Source organism: Physcomitrium patens, chromosome 20 (genome assembly GCF_059467195.1).
Source record: "Physcomitrium patens ecotype Gransden chromosome 20, ASM5946719v1, whole genome shotgun sequence".
Classification (NCBI taxonomy): domain Eukaryota; kingdom Viridiplantae; phylum Streptophyta; class Bryopsida; order Funariales; family Funariaceae; genus Physcomitrium; species Physcomitrium patens.
The window spans coordinates 8,206,368-8,224,318 of NC_143429.1; the positions used below are offsets into that span (position 1 = coordinate 8,206,368).

The 17,951-nt window shown below is 32.1% G+C and overlaps 1 protein-coding gene across 1 annotated transcript; it reads left to right on the top strand.

Moving 5' to 3' along the window:
* Window positions 1–13,088: 13,088 nt before the first annotated feature.
* Window positions 13,089–15,550, top strand: LOC112272912 (sulfite exporter TauE/SafE family protein 2). Its single transcript, XM_024501065.3, has 5 exons — window positions 13,089–13,891; window positions 14,043–14,191; window positions 14,348–14,491; window positions 14,649–14,792; window positions 15,147–15,550. The coding sequence occupies exons 1-5, from the start codon at window positions 13,174–13,176 to the stop codon at window positions 15,462–15,464; spliced, it is 1,473 nt and encodes a 490-aa protein (XP_024356833.1). The 5' UTR covers window positions 13,089–13,173; the 3' UTR covers window positions 15,465–15,550.
* The last annotated feature ends 2,401 nt before the right edge of the window (window positions 15,551–17,951 follow it).

The window sequence follows — 17,951 nt, forward strand, 5'->3', positions numbered from 1 at the left end:
GAGAGCCAAGCCATTAGATTGAAGGTTGTTCTAAATGTCAAAGTGCAAGTACCAATAAGACAAGCAAATTGACAATCTCAAAACTCACTAAGCCGATAATGAATTAGAGCAGAAGAATAGGCCTTCCGAATAATGGTATTGAGAACTAGTACTAAAGTAGCTATTATCTCTTAGAGACAAATGGCATAGCTTCAAACAATTATAAAAAAAATTGATTAGTGCATTTAATTGAACTAATAAGAAGAAAATTATGTCGAGTGCTTGTAGATTGTAGCTCTACAAAAAATTACATTTCAACTGAAATTGTCAACCGGCTTAGAATTAAAACCAAGAAAATGAAGGGAGGAAGTATATACCTTGTAGATGACTAAGAGAACATATTGAATGAGACGTGTGAAGAAGAAACCTTGAAATTAATAGACACCTACATCTTAAGAGAGAAATTAAAGGTGACAAAGCTAAGATATGATGTTATTTTTGAGATGCTATGCATAGAGATGGACAATAAGAAAGTTGATTGGATAGCAAGGACAATCTCTTTTAAAGATGGAAGACATAAGGTGACTCTTAGTACCTCCTTATCAAGTGAAGAAGAAAGACAACTTACAATCAAAGAATCATTTGTAGGAACAATCTTTATGAAGAAGCAACTACAACATGAACAATTGGTATATATGGTAGTTCCAAATCTTGCGTTAATGATAGGAAAGACAACCAAAGGGATAGAAAAGGCAAAGCAATGCATACAAGAAAAGTAAGATGTCTTTCCAATCAACCTACTTAGTGGCATACTTCTTGATTAAGATGCCTCCTTTCAAATAGAACTATTGTTTAGAGCCAAACCAGCAAGTCAACTAATTTATTGCCAAGCACCAAAGGAACTTTAAGAGCTGTAGAAGATATAAGACAAACTCTTGGAGAAAAGCCTCATTCGAGAAAGCACATTACCATGGGGAGTACCTATACTCTTTGCACCTAAGAAAGATGGTGGACTTTGCCTTTGCATCAACTATCAAGGTCTTAATAAGCAGATTTTAAAAATTCATATCTACTTCTACGTTGTCGTATTGTAACATGACTATATGGTGAAAGATTATAATATGGATCTTATTATAGAAGAGCCAAGTTAAAAGATAAAGTAGAAAAATATGGATAAAAGATAGGGAGGTAGTAAAACTTTTAGTAGTAATACTATCCTTTTAGAAAAAAATAGCTTCTACTTACTTTGTAGGGCCAAAAATAAGGTAAAATAAGGTAGATTGGAAAAATAAATTATATAGATATCTTAAGGAGAAAGTAAAGAGTAAATTCAAGTAAAAATTACTTAGAAAAACTAGATGTTGATACCCAGAGAGGGCCGGTTATGAACCAGGGTCGAAATCAGACCCTGAGGCACAAAACTGAGTCTCGATGACAAATCCGGGACTCTATGGTAGATTGGAGAGTGGGGTTTGATAGCAGATTAGATTAGGTTTCTATAAATATTAGTTTTGGGTGATTTGGATCTGTAATGACTTTGTAAGAGCTTTGCAAAGTCAAGATTTGTTTTGGATGACTTGGGTTTTATGAAACAAAATAGGGTTTATATTATGGATGATTTCAAGAATTTTGTAATAGATCTACGGATAAAATTTTGTGAGATATTGGTTATAGTTGTGTTAAATGTGTGTTGTGAATTTGAGCTCAATCTAACGGTTGAATTTAGGCTTATTGAGGTTTAAGTGAATCAAGGTCTCAGAAAGTAGAATTTTTGGTCAAGTGAGGGTTTTTAAGATTTCTTACAATCTACTTATTGGATTGGAATGAAACTTATGTGAGAGGATATTAGACTTTTTTTTATATGTGTATGAGAATTTTGAGATCAATCAAATAGTGCAAAGAAGAGATATTGGCTGTGGAAGATTGACATTAAGGTTGGAGAAGGAGGCCGATCAATACCCGAGCATATTTTTGAAGTTATCGTCTATTTGGTAATTTCGATCCTTTTTAAAAAAATTGTGCTTGTTTTTGACTTAATTTTTAAGAAGTGTGCAAAATTTGAGTTAAGATCAACGTTTCATACATTAATTATTGAGGTTTAATTTTGTTATAAAAATTACTAGGATTTGTTTAGGATTTGGTTAGGGTTTGGTTTAGGATTTAGAGTTTGGTTAGGGTTTCATTTAGGGTTTAGAATTTGGTCAAGATTTGGTTTAGAGTTTAAGATTTAGTTTAGGTTTTGGTTGGGATTTGGTTTAAGATTTGTTTAGGATTAGGTTAGGGTTTGATTTAGGGTTTAGAGTTTGATTGGGATTTCATTTAAGGTTTTGGATTTGATTAGGATTTTATTTAGGGTTTAAGATTTGGTTAAGATTTAGTTTAGGATTTAGGGTTTGATTGGGATTTGGTTTAAGGTTTGTTTAGGATTTGGTTTAGGATTTTGGATTTTGTTAGGATTTGATTTAGGATTTGGATAGAATTTGATTTATGGTTTGGTTTAGGGTTTAGGATTTGATTTAGGATTTAGGATTTTATTAGGGTTTATTTAGGGTTTAAGATTTAATTATTTTAGCCTAAAGTTTGAATGAAGTCCAATAGGATTTTAACTAGAATTAAATTAAAATTAAATTGACATGTATTTGAGATATATTTGTGATCATTCTAATATTTTTTTAAGATTTCTTATTGTTTCTTTGAAATTTCTTTGAGGTTTCTTTGAATTTTATTAAAACTTATTTAACATTGTTAGTATTCCATTAGAATTAGGATTTTATTGTTGTAATTTCCATTCTACCTTCCACAGCCAGGTGCTCGGAGCATTCTCAAGCAAGACTTCATGTATTACGATAATGTATAGATAATCTTCTTGATCAATTTTGAGATGTGATCATCTTTAGGAAATTGAATCTTTGGAGTAGATATCGACATATATCTATTATAAAAGAAGATATTAAAAAGATAGTATTTTGTATGCACTATAGATATTTTGAATGGCTAGTTTTATTCTTTGGCTTTAGCAATGTTCTAGCCTCTTTCACGTGTCACATAAATAGATTATTTTGAGACTTTTTGAATAAGTATGTAGTTGTCTTCATTGATGATATCTTCATATATAGTAAAATCCTTGAAGAGCATAAACAACACCTACGAGAAGTGTTGCATTAATTGTAAGATAGTCACTTTTGTTGGAAGCAATCAAAATATAAACTTTGGAAGTCAAAAGTCACCTTTTTGAGGCATGTGGTGTCCTATAAAGGCATGTGTATGGAGTAAGATAAGGTGAAAGCAATGGAGGATTGGCCAATCCTCAAGGATGCTTGTAAAGTTTGTTTATTTTTAGGCCTTGTTAGATACTATCATCATTTTATTTGATGATTTGCTCACATTGTTGTCTCATTGACAAACCTATTGGAGAAGGGTGTCCAATTTAAATGGAAATTAGAGCAGCAAAATGCCTTTGATAAGTTGAAGGAGGCATTCATTATTATTCTAATATTGCAACCATATGATCATAATTTTTCTTATACATTTGAAATTGATGCTCCTGACTTTGCTATTGGAGTGGTTTTTTAATAAGACTTTGGTAAGGGCCTCCAATCTATGGCGTATAAATAAAATAAGCTTAAAAGGATAAAGTACAATTACTCTACAGGTAATCAAGAGTAATTAGTAATTGTACATGCCACATAAGTGTGGCAATACTATCTATTCGAGAAGCCAGTGGCTATTCGAACTGACCATCAAGCCTTGCTACATGATTTGCATCTAAAAAATATGAAATCACAACATTATTGTTGAAAAGAATAGTTGCAGCTTTTTGATATCTAGCTTGAGTACAAACAACGGTGACAATATATTATACCAGATAATTTATCACAAAGACTAGACATGAAAGACAAATCAAAAGACAAGGCAAAAGTAGAAGATCTTACTTCAAATATTATAACAAATTATCTTTAAAAATAGACATTAGTCCAAAAAAAAGTAGAATTAAAGATTTGAATGCTATATTTTTACAAAGTAGGCTTCTACTTACTTTATAAAGCCATAAACAAAACAAATAAGGTAGATTAGAAAAATAAAGAATATGAGTATATATAAAAAAATGTTAAGAATTGATTTAAATAAAAAATTAACTCAAAAAGATAAAATTTGATATCCAAAGAGGACCAGTTATCAACTTGGGTCGACATCATACTCCAAGGCACAAAACCAAGTACCTATGGCAACTCATGCATTTTTTTGTAGATAAAAAAGTGGAATTTAAGAGCAAACTTAATAAGATTTCTTTAAGTATTGATTTTAAGGGAATTGAGTATATAATGAATTTTCAAGAGCTTTGCAAAGTCATAAATATTTTGGATGACTCTAAAATTTGTGAAATAAAAAGGATATTATGTTTTGAAGAATTTTAAGTCTTTGACAATAGATCTACAATTTAGATTTAGGTGACTTATAAAATTAGTTGTCTAAACTGTATTTTGAAAGTTTGAGCTTGGTCAAATGATTTAATTAAAGATTATTGAATTTCAAATAAGTTGAGGTCTCAGAAGTTGGACTTTGAAAGGTTGTTACGATTTCTAAGATCTTTAGCAATCTATTAGTTGGAATAAGATAAAATTTATATTTAAAAATAATTAATTTGATTTTCTATACAAATGTGAAATTTCAAGATAATTGAAGAATTTAATAAAGAGATATTGGCACTGGAAGTTCAATATTCAGATTGGAATAAGACGCTAGCCAACACCTGAGCAGAATTTAGGATTTTTCTTCCATTTGATAAGTGCAATTATCTTCAAATTTTGTATGCTTATTGCGAACTTAGTTGTTAAAAGGTGTATAAACTTTTAAGTAAGATCAATGGTTCAATGGATAGATATTGAGATTCTAAATTGAACTAGGATTAGATTGAATAAAGTTAAGATTTGATTGAGGATTTAGGGTTTCTTTAGGATTTGATTTAGGATTAGGTTTAGGATTTAGAGTTTGATTTAGGATCTAGAGTTTGATTTAAGGATTGGTTTAAGATTTAGGATTTATCTAGACTTTGATTTAGAATTTGGTTTAGGATTTAAGATTTATCAAAGATTTGATTTAAGATATGATTTAGGATCTAAGGTTTGATCTAAAGATTGGTTTAAGATTTAGGATTTGTCTAGGATTTGATTGAATTCTATTAGGATTTCATCGAGGATTATATTAGAATTAGATTGAGATTTATTTAAGATATATTTGTGATTATTCTAATATTTTTTTAGGTCTTCTTAAGGATTCTTTTAAGGTTTATTGTGGATTTACTCCCAATTTCTTTAAGATTTTTTATTATTTCTTTTTTAATTTTTTTTTAAGTTTTCTTTTAAATTTGATTAAAGCTTATTTAATATTTTTAAGGTTGAATTAGAATTTATTTAGTATTCTATTAGAATTAGAATTTTTCTGTTGTAATTTCCATTCTATCTTCTATAGCCAAGTATCTAGTGCACTCTCAAGCAAGACTTCACGTAATATGACAGTGACAATGGAAAAATTTATACAACTATTTACAATAGTCTTATAAGAGGTATAGCATTGCTTTGTTACTATACAGATTTGATAGAAGTTATACGTAGATAACCATCAGCAACACAAAACCTTCAAGTGTTATTCTCTAATGCCAACTTGCCACTTGCTATATCAACTCAAATCTATAAATTGGCACCTTGATAGCTTAGACCTTTTCGTATTTCTGCAATGATTTTTGATGTTGTATACTGCTTCAAACTTTTGCCACATATTTGGATTCATCTAATCTTTCATATTTTGAAATTAAAGGAATTTCATATCAAGCTAAAGTGCTTTCCAGATTGACACCAACCACCACCACTACTAGTTGTAGTTGATGACCAATCAAAATAAGAAGTAGACAGTATTTTAGAGCATTGCTATCTTTGTCGTGGCAGTAGACATCCACAACTTCAATAAAAAAAAAATTCTTTAGAAAGGTTATCCTATTCACAATATAATATAGGAATGAGTACAAAACCTCATCAATTGCGATGAAACAATTTGAAGATATCATTGAGAATAAAACAAAGACATTCTGTATTAGTAGAAGAAGATTAACTGTAATAAGGTATAAATAAGATAATTATATAGTTAGTTAGAACCATAGAAGTTTCTAGAATTGGAGATAGATTAGTAGACTAGAAAGGATCCACCATTAAACATTCTTGAAAAATTTTACACTAGTTATTAAGATGGATTCTTCCATAGAATCTTTTAAAAAAGACCTAGGATAATTATCTATATGGGGCCTATTATGAAATCTTATAAAAAAGGAGTTTAAGGTAGTTATCCAGATAGAATCTACCTAAGAATATTCTAGAAAGTCAAAGGTGATAGGACAAAGTATAAATAGAACTCACCAAGGTATTTTGAGGCATTTGGTCAAGTATTACTTTCGACCTTTTCTCTAAGTAAAGTTTGGTTTTATATCCTTTACTTCAAATTTGTTCTATTTTATTTTTATTTGTTCAATTTTATATTTCATATCTTATTCTATTTAGTTCCATTTAATTTTATTTTGGTTTATTTTGTCTTATTTTCTAATGAGACTTTATGTTGCTGTGGATTAGAAGGATCTTGGATTTTTGAGATAATCTAGTCATATTTTATAGAAACATTTTAGAAAGTTTAGGATGATAGAATAAAGTATAAATAGAATTGATCAAGGCCTTTTGGGCATCTGATTAGATTTGGCTTTGGACCTTCTCTCTTAGTAAAGTTTGGTTTTGCATCCTCCTATTTAATTTAATTTTTTTTTATTTTTGTTTGTTCACTTTTGTCTTTCATGTCTTATTCTATTTAATTTTGTTCAATTTTATTCTAGTCCATTTTGTCCTACTTTGTCATAAGGTTTTATATGGCTATAGATTAAAAGAATCTTAGATTTTCAAGATAGACTGATCATGTTTCATTGGTATCAAAGTGAGTATTAGACTATTCTTTGGTAGTGTGTCAATACCTATTATTTAGTACGAGGTCAATTATTAAGGTTACATTAGATATTGTCTTGAAGTTAATACAAGCTATTCCTAAAAAGTCAATTAAAAGATGAGAATGCATTACAATAGTAGAGTCCAATGAGAAAATTATAACATGGAAGATATATGGGAGTAATCTTACATGAAGGCTCAAATATAGCATCTCTTAGGCCAAATAGCTACTTTGAAAGGACAAATAGAAGTGTCAAAGATAAGGCAGTTGATATTTGCTAGGCTGAAATTGAGTAAGCCTAATACATACTTTGGGAATTTAAGGCAAGAAGATGTATGTCAATGGTTCTTCAACATACAACAATACCTCTAACTATCGGAGGCAAATATCATTGAAGGAATTATGTATGTAATCAACTATTTGAAAGATGTGATAGCCATTTAGTGGCGACATTAACTTCAAAGCTATAGAGCTCAAGGTGGATTTTGTGATTCGGAGGAATTTGAGTCCGAGTTTGAGAATCAATTTTGATCCATCAATGTAGAGAAGAAAACATGCGATCAGTTGATAAATCTTATATAAGCTAAGTTGGTGCAAGATTATGTCTTTCAATTCAAGTTTCTATGTCTCTAAACTAGCAATGTTTCAAAGGCAGAGATGATAGATCAATTTCTATGAGGTTTAAAACCTAAAATCTAGCAAGAGATGGAACTAAGGAATTCACAAACATTTGAAGAGACAATTAGAATTGCAGAGAAGATCGATGCTATAGATTTTAGAAATTATAGAGCACAACCTATAGTACAAAGTCTTATACCACTATCTAATATTATGGTATAACAACCAATACCAATAGAGATTAATATCCTATAAAGATCATTGATACCATAAAGACAACAAATATTGGTGCAAAAAGGATTGTGTTTCTATTATCACGAGTTAGGCTATTAGATTGGAGGTTGTCCAAAACATCAAAATTCAATCACCAACAAAATTAGGCCAATTCACAATCTCGAGATTCACCAAATTAATAATAAAATAGAACAGGGAAACGAGGCTCTATAGTAAAGGCACCAAAAGCTAGTTTTGGAGATAGCTATTGTTTCTTGGAGACAAATAGCATAGCCTTGGATAACTATCAAAAAAAATTGATTGGTGCATCTAACAAGACTATTAAGAGAACAACTATATCGAATGCTTGTGGATTGTGGCTCTATAAAAAATTACATCTCAATTGAAATTATTGATTGACTTGAAATTAAAATTAAGGTAATCAACAAAGATAATATATATCCTATAAATAATTGAGAGAATGTATTAAGTGAAACATGTACAAGAGAAACCTTGAGATTAATTGACATCTACATCCTAAGAAAGATGTTTATGATAACAAAGCTAAGATATGATGTTATCCTTAGTATGCCATCATGAGAAGCAGAAAATAAGAAAATTGATTTAATAGTAAAAACAATCTCTTTTAAAGATAGTGGATACAAGGTGACTCTTTGCACCTCTGTATCATTTAAAGAAAAAAAGTAATCTACAATTAAAGATTTACTTGTAGGAATGACCTTTATAAAGAAGAAAATATAGCATAAGCAATCGATATATATATATATATATATATATATATATATATATAGTGGTTTTAAATCTTACATCAGTATTAGAAAAGATGACCAAAGGAATTGAACAAGTAGAGCAACTCATACAAAAATATCAAGATGTTTTCCCAACCAACCTACTTAGTGGCGTGCTTCTTGATTGAGGTGCCCTCTTTTAAATAAAACTATTGTCTAGAGTCAAACTAACAAGTCAGCTAATTTATCGACTAGCATCAAATGAACTTGAAGAGCTATACCAAATGTTGGACAAACTTTTGGAGAAGGGCCTCATTTAAAAAAACATATCACCATAGAAAATACTTGTATTCTTTGCATCCAAAAAGGATGGTGGACTTCAGCTTTATATTGACTATTGAGGCCTCAATAAGCAAACTATTAAAAATACATATCTACTTTTATGTATGGATAATATTCTTTATTAACTTTAAAATATGACTATCTTTAGTAAATTGGATCTTCAAAATAGATATTGGCAAATACTTATTGTAAGAAAAGATATTAAAAAGACTAAATTTTGTACACGCTATGGATATTTTAAATGGCCTAATTTATATTTTGGCTTCATCAATGCTCCAACCTCTTACATGAGTCACATGAATAGATATTTCAAGACCTTTTAGATAAGTATGTGATTGTCTTCATTGATGATATTCTTACATGTAGTAAAATCTTTGAAGAGCATAAAAAACACCAATAAGAAGTGTTATGTTGGCTACAAAATAGTCGCTTCTATTGGAAGTAATCAAAATGTGAATTTTGGGAATAAAAAGTTATTTTTTTGGAATATGTAATGTCTTTCAAAGGCATGTATATGGAGTAAGATAAGATGAAAGTAGTGAAGGATTGATCAACTTCCAAGGATGCTTTTGAATTCCACTCATTTTTATACCTTATTGGATATTATTGCCATTTTTTTTTTGATGATTTGCTCACATTACTACCTCATTGACAAACGTATTGGAGAAGGATGCTTCATTTGAATAGAAACTTGAATAGCAAAGTACCTTTGATAGGTTGAAAAAAACACTCATTACTATTTTAATATTGCAATTGTATGATTCCAACTTTCCTTGTATACTTAACATTGATACTTCTAACTTTGTTATTGAAGTAGTTCTTTTACAAGACTTTAGTAGGGGCCTTCAACTTGATGTCGTAATAGTATCTATTGAAGAAGCCAGTGGTTGTTTGGACTGACCATTGATCCTTGCTACACAATTTACATCTAAAAAATATGAAATCATGACATTATCATTAAGAAGAACAATTGCAGCTTTTTGATATTTAACTTCAGTAGAAGCAAAGGTGATAACATATTGTCTCACATAGCTTATTGTGGAGACCAAACTTGAAGGCCAAATTGAGAAACAATGCAGAAGTTGCTACCATTAGTAATATCATTTCAAACCTAACCAAAGAGGCAGAATAGAAAGAAGCTATATATTGAAATACTTATTTTAAGATAATTAGTAATCAGTTGAAGGTGGACAATATACAATATCAAAATTATAATCTTAATGATGGTTTGATCTATTTCAAGAAGCAGATTTATATACTTGACAATGCTGTACTTTGGACGTGCATACTTCAAGAAAGACATGACATTTCACTATATGGACATCTAGGATAAGAGAAGACTCTAGAACAGATCTCAACGATATGATTTTGGATAGGTTTGGATTGTGATATTTGAGCTTTTGTGCACTTTTATAAGTCATGTCAATGTAATAAAGCACGCAATGTAGCATCTCTTAGATTATTGCAACTAATTCTACTACCTACAGTACGTTAGGAGTATGTGACTATGGATCTCATTATGTGTTTGTTGCAGATGCCTCATAATCACACCATGGTTGCTGTCTTTGTAGATCAACTTTTGAACCAACTTCACTTGGCTATGGTGCACTTGGATATTGATGCCTCAAGACTTATACAAGTCTTTTTTGATATTGTCTTTTATTACTATAGATTATATCATGTCATTATTTCAGACTAGGATCTATGATTCATGAAAAGCTTTTGGCATGCTTTGTTTAAGTTATTAGGTGCACAACTTGCCATATCTACAATCTTCTATCTTCAAATAGATAAACAAATAGAGCATGCAAATCGAACCTTAGAAGATATGCTATGGGCATTTGTAGTAGTTCATCATAATGATTGAAATGAATACTTGACGTCCTTGGAATTTGCTTATAGTGATAGTATTCAAACAAGTATCAATCATTCACTATTTTTTCTTAACATTGATCAATATCTAATTATGCCAACAATTTTTTATCGTCCTATTGACACCAATAATCTAACAATAGAGGAATTTATACAACGGCTTACAACGGCCTTATGAGAGGCACAACACCACTTCTTTATTACATAAAATCAATAGAAGCAGTATGTGGATAGCCATTGGCAATACAAGACCTTCTAAAAGAGTGATTAGGTATTACCGTCCAATGCCAAATTACCACTTGTTACATCAAGCCAAATTTATAAACTAGCACCTCAATGGCTTGGACCTTTTTGCATTTCTACACTGATTTCTGATCTTGTATATTGCTTTGAGCTTCTACCACATATATAAGTCCATCTAGTTTTTTATATTTTGCAACTGAAGGAATTTCATATTGAGCCAAAGTGCTTGTCAGATCGACACCAACTACCACCACCACTAGTTGTAATTGATGATCAACAAGAATATGAAATAAGCAACATTTTGGAGCATCGCTATCTTTGTTGTGGCAATAGATGTCCACAAGTTCAGTATAAAGTTCTTTGGAAAGGTTATCCCATCTACAATATAATGTAGAAACCTGCATAGAACCTCATCCATTACTAAGAGATAATTTGGAATTACTATCCAAAGCAAAACAAGGATGTTTTGCATTTGTAGAAGGAGATTAATTATAACATGGTATAGATAAGATATTTGTATTATTGACATATAAAGACAGATAGTTGGAACCATGCTTCAGAAGTTATGGCTAGGTTAATAGACCATGTGAGATCTACCATAGAACCTTCTAGAAGGAATTTAAGGTGGTTATTTAAGTGAGGTCCATCATTTAGGAACATTCTAAAAAGTCTAGGGTGGTAAAACAAAATATAAATAGGATTGGCCAAGGCTTTCTAGGCATCAAGTTATGTATGGCTTCAGACATTTTTTCTTAGTAAAATTTGGTTTTGCATCTTTTTATTCCTTTATGATTTGTTCCATTTTTATTTGCTCATTTTTGTCTTTTGTCTTATTTTGTGATGAGGTCTTATATAGGTGTGGATTAGAAGAATCTTAGACTCTTAAGATAGATTGATCCAGTTTCAACTATATTGTTACAAATAGGAATAAATAATAAGCTCTCCTAATAGCTTTCTATTCAATAAAAAATTTAGCAATGAAGATTAACTATGAGATCTACAATAAAGAGCTTCTTATAATCATGGATTCATTTTAAGATTGATATCATTACTTAGAAGGCGCTTTCAATTCAATCACCATATATATATAAATCATAAGAACCTCAAGTACTTTATGTCAGTACATATTTTGAATTATTGCCAAGGCCATTGGAACATGTTTTTATTAAGATTTGATTTTAAAATAGAAATGATGATTTATTTTATATACCACAAAAAAAACTAATAAGAATACATCATCTTTGTGTCAATTTTATATACAAGGACTTTTAAAAATAATCTTATATGGATTTTAGAAGTATATTCAAATAAAATTCTTATAAGATTGGAAAATATTGATTCTCTATAAATTAGCTAGAAGTCCAAGATATCAATAACCTTAGAAATTTATTTTTTAGAAAAAATCTATATTTGTTGAAAAGATCTTTCTTAGATTCAAAAAATTCAAAACAAGGTCATTACTTCTTTGAGGTGTATATCTTTAAATAATTAAAATAATAATAATAGTGAAGAATAGACTAATCAACCTACTTGAAATTTATATTGGAAATTTCTTGTCTTACTTCATTATTATAAGTGTATGTAGTATAAGTGTATGTTGTATAAGTGTATGTTGTGGAAATTAAATAAAGAAAAAAATAGGATAATAAAAAAATCCTTTCTGGATAGTTGAATAGATCATAAATGATTTCAAGTTGCTCAAAGACAAAATAGATGAAACCATATACCAAAGTTCTAACATCCCACAAAAATTTGTGATTGTTCATGATATTGTGGTGGGTAACTAACAACAGAAAAGCAGAAAATAGAAGAGCAGCGCCCCTTCCATGAATGGGGCTTAATTAATTAAGAAGGAAAGGAGCTGCCGCATTGGCTCCGAAACGAGTCGGGCTAAGAAAGAGTGGTCTACATGCACTGTATGTACCACTAGTTTCTATTCTCGCACGATGCCAATTTGTCGTATTTAAACTGGATTCTTGTGGATTCTTGTGGATTCCTCGGCAACCAATGCAGGATCTAGCGTGCGAGTCTTTGACGGAGGGCATCGCCATTACAATAGTTGATCTGCCAACAGCAGCGCTCAGGACCACGCGTCAGATCGTCCTTTTTGTTGCTGCCGATTGGAACGTAGCTATCCCCCAACTGGCCTTGACGCCGTCCGGTGAAAGACAGTGACTTCATGATGCAGCTGTTTGGCAGCAGAAATGGCTGCCTTCCTTGGATGTTTGTGTGTCTCGTGGTCGTGACTGCTGTGACGGTGCTTGCCGACGGTGGTCGTGATGATTCTTCGAGAGTCTCGTCGGAGAATGTGGGGTGGAATTGGTGGGATGGGTTGCGTCTCGACCTGTTTGAGCAATATTCCACAGCATGGATGCGAAGTGTCGCGCCGCCAGACGGAGGTGCGGACTGGCCGAAGCTGGAGATGAATGCGCGGGTGGTGGCTGCAGTAATTCTGGGATCTTTGGGAGCTTGTATCTGCGCGGCGGGCGGAGTCGGAGGGGGAGGATTGTTTATTCCCATCTTTAACCTTTTGCTTCTCTTCGATGCTAAGACCTCAGCGGCCTTGTCGAATATCATGATTCTGGCTGGCTCGATTGCAGTGCTGGCATGGAACATTCGACGGACGCACCCACTTTCTCCTGGGAAGCCTCTCATTGATTACGATGTGGCGTTGTTGCTCAACCCCAACATGTTATTGGGCATCAGCATCGGTGTTTTTTGCAACATCACGTTCCCTGGATGGTTGCTCATCTCCGTGTTGACTGTTATCTTGTTCTACATGACCAATCGAAGCATTCAAAACGGCTTCACTCGTTGGAAGAAGGAGAGCGCGGCAGCTGCGAAAGCCAAAGAAAAGATAGCTATCGTCAGTGCTCATTCTGTGGAAACTGGCCAAAGTAAATATGTACTTCGAGTTTGTTTTTCGTCACATGTTGGATTCAAGATAGAACCAATGTCGGACAGCATCCGCATGTGGGTTTTGGGAGGGCTTTGGTTTTAGTGCTTAATTGTGTTTGCTTCTGATAGTGCTCTGAACGTGAATTCAAGGAACAAGTGGGCTGACTGAGCCTCTCCTCGGTGGTCAATCCGAGCCCAGCCTCTTCGCACAGTGCCCACCTCAGAAACTTATCAAGCTCGTCATGATGTGGCTGCTATTTTTCGCGGTGCAAATTCTAAGAGGAGGAGAGGGTACTGAAGTAAGTTTTCCTTTGACTATCCTCTTCATTGTCAGTAGTAGGCGAGGCCTTGTACTGCTCTAATTTTGTAATTTGCAGGCTGTTTTAATTTCTAGCACTTCAAAAAAAAAATCTTTTGAGGCTATGGGCTTTGATATATTTGAGTTGTCGACGCAGGGAATTCTGAAGGTTAAACCCTGCGGTTTAGCGTATTGGCTATTGTCTGCATCACAGTTGCCGCTTGCAATAGGTCTGACGGCATGGATTGCGCTTCAGCATTCCTCGAAATCCCATGCCGCAAAACCATCCGAGTCTAACGAGGTATCTTTCCTTCAGAATCTTTCCAGAATTCGGGGAACGCCTAGAATTCTACCTCCTTTGGGGGCAAGGAGTTGGAATGTGTGAAAGTTCAGAATGTATTGCACAGCAAGTGAGGAGATGCTCGATGGTGCCTAACATTTACGAAATGCTTGGACAGGAAGTAGATGTGATGCTTACCTCAAGGGCGTACACCGTGTTTCCCTTGATGGCATTGCTTGCGGGCATGTTGGGTGGAATGCTAGGAATTGGGGGCGGCATGATCATTAATCCCATGCTCACGGAGGTCGGAATGCACCCACAGGTATGAACCCACTTATGTGTCCCTCTCTCTTTTCCCTTATCGAGCATCGACTCGATTTTCAGTTTCTTTCTGCTCTTTGTGATTTTCAGCGATTTTCAGCGATTTCAAGCGAAAGCTAGTTCAAAGCTCACGTGAGGATTTCTTGTGTGCAAGTTAGAATCTGATCCACCTAACTGATTGTTCCACTCAATACTGGCTTGAACTTCTGGATTGGACAACTCATCTCAGGATAGTCCTCAGCTGGCTTCAGCGGTTCTGGTTTTCGAGATAATCTGCATGTTCGTGAGTTTTAAAGGCTTGAATTTATAATTTGAAATACGTCCTAAATACTGGCTTGAACTTCTGCACATACAGGCGACAGCGGGAACCAGCTCCTTCATGATCTTCTTTGCAACATCCATGTCAGTTCTCCAGTTTTGGCTGCTGGGCCGCATCCCGATGGATTTCGCACTACTGTTCGGAGCTGTGTGCTTATTCTGGTCTTGTGTGGGAATTGGTTTGTTACAAGCGGCCATTGTAAAGCACGGACGTCCATCAGTGATAGTGTTTTTAGTGAGTAGCGTAATGGGTGTCAGCGCATTGCTGATGGCCACCTTCGGAGGCTTCAATGTCTGGCACCAATACAGAGCTGGAGACTATATGGGTTTCCATGCCGCTTGTGGCGAGAAATGATTCCTGCATCATACTTGGACCCCTTCATTCTAATGGAACTTTTTGAGCCATTGAAACAGTACATCTTGATGGCTACTTCAACTTCATTTAGTTTCAATGTATGATTTGGAGAAATCTGTGTGCTTGCTTCATTGTTCTAGAGAGTGGAGTCACAAAAGAAACAGGACATGATCTTATCATTTATATTGTCATTTGTTGGCCTTTGAAATGGAAGTGAAGCTTGTATGTCATCTGTGATTGCATTCATGCATGTTGTATATTAGAATGCTTCAGCACTGTAGCCCTAATCTTCACACTGGAGATTGTAGTCCTCACAAAAATTACATGTATAAGCTTAACGTGGATTGGACAACTCACCTCAGGATAGTCCTCAGCTGGCTTCAGCGGTTCTGATTTTCGAGATAATCTGCATGTTCGTGAGTTTTAAAGGCTTGAATTTATAATTTGAAATACGTCCTAAACTTCTCTTTCAAAAAAAATCAAGGTATGGATATCATAAATACATTGGTTACAAAGATACACTTTTAAATTACATAAATGAATAAATAAATAAAAAAATTGTACACAAATGGCCTCTAAGATCAAATAAAAAGAAAATGAAATTTGGGTTGTAAATATGGAAATCCAAAACAGATCATTTCTTATGAAGTGTAGGATATCATGCAGTGCTAGAACATTAATAAAATGTAAGGGACTTATGTTCTAACCCATTAATCTAAATTTTCAAAGAAGAAGAGAAAGTTATGTATTGTTATGCTTTGAAATTTGAGAAGATTTGAAATGGATGTGGAAGGACATTCTTGTACATGTTCTACAAGAAAATGTCCAATACATGGACAATAAAACAAGTCCACTAGTGGTTTGTTGTGAGCATAAAAACAATAGACAAGTTCACTTTTATATAGAGAGAGAGAGAGGTGTATGTGAAAATATTTGTCAAGGATATAGAGACTAGGAATCATACAAAAAGAAAAAAGATATTATAGTAGAATCAAGACAGAACAAGACAACATTTTGTTTGTTTAAAAACTTATGTTGGCAAAATTGAGGTATTCTTTGTCTTGTCATCTTATTTATATCAAGACAACTAGGCCCTATAAAAGCTTTTGGAAGAAGTTAAATGACTTGAGGAATATCCAATAAGTTTAAATAGCTTCTTGTATAAAAATTTCTAAAAAACTAAGGAATGTCTTAGATAGTCATAGATGACTACAATAGCTTTTAGAAGACTGTAAAGGATTCTTGGAAGCTTCTAGAAAAAAATGCTGATTTTATAGGAAAAAAAAAAAAAAAAAAAAAAAAAACCAAACCAAACTAAACCAAACTAAACCAAACAAAACAAAAATTTATTAAATAGAAATCAACATACAAGATAGTGCAAAAAACTAGATTATGTTTCAAAAATATTTTACTAGTTGATGACTTATAATAATGGTATTGAAAAATATATTGAAAAATATATGATGATTGTATTTGATGAGATATATCTTGTAGTGAACAATACAAATTTATAGGTATAAAACTATTGAGAACTTAATTAGTGCCAAGTAATTATTATTTTTTAATAAAGAATAAAAAAATTCTAGAAAGTTGTTTTAGAATTTATATAACTTGTACAATATATGAAGAGATATGCTTATATGGTTCTATCTAAAAAAACTCCACAAACAATACATCTATTATGTTTGCCATGATTATCTTAAGTTAGAAAATGTGCTTATTGGTTTTAAAGATAGAAAATACAAAAATAGTTTTTTCAATATACTTTTGTTAAATTGATTGACTTTAGAATATCCAGGATTGATGTGGAAAGAGATTCCATAGCTGAAAATAGAATGATTATATTTATGACTACAAGGTACATGGCTCTTAAAGCATTGAATATTGCACATAAATCAATAAAAAGTGTTCTTTTTTAAACCTATCTTCTTTTATTTGCAATAACTTGTTAAAATTCTTTTAAAGAAAGCTTGAATAAAATTAAATTTAAAAAATGATGTGCTAGTAAGTACTTAAACAAAGAATTAAATTTTTTTATGTCTTCAAGAAATTATCATTGATTAATTATTTTTGGCTATAGGTAAAGGCTTTAATCTTCTTCTTGTAACCAAATTTTTTATTTTTATAATAAGATTTTACTTTCTATGCCCTAAAATGAATTTTAACATTTGATGAAATTTATAATTGCAATTAATTTCTACTAAAATCATTAATTTTTTGATGAACACTCTAAAAATTTTACTTTGGTCAAATTTGTTTTCCATGAAATAGATTAATATTATAGTTTTAAAAAGAATTGTTTTTTGTTTATTTTATTTTAAAATATGATATTACCACACATCTATTTTAAATCTCATAAATATCCAATTTATAATCTTTTGTATTCAATCAATACATTGTGCATGAATAAAGATAAATTCAGTCAATATTAAAAATAAAATAATTAATTTTAATAATTATCTAAAAATGCTTCACTTTAAGAATTTC

Bases quoted from the DNA above. Each gene is read 5' to 3' on its own strand.
- LOC112272912 (XM_024501065.3), top strand. From the start codon at position 13,174: ATGATGCAGCTGTTTGGCAGCAGAAATGGCTGCCTTCCTTGGATGTTT. The intron at 13,892-14,042 runs GTAAATATGTAC...CGTGAATTCAAG, and splicing joins TTCTGTGGAAACTGGCCAAA to GAACAAGTGGGCTGACTGAG. The intron at 14,492-14,648 runs GTATCTTTCCTT...ATGCTTGGACAG, and splicing joins AACCATCCGAGTCTAACGAG to GAAGTAGATGTGATGCTTAC.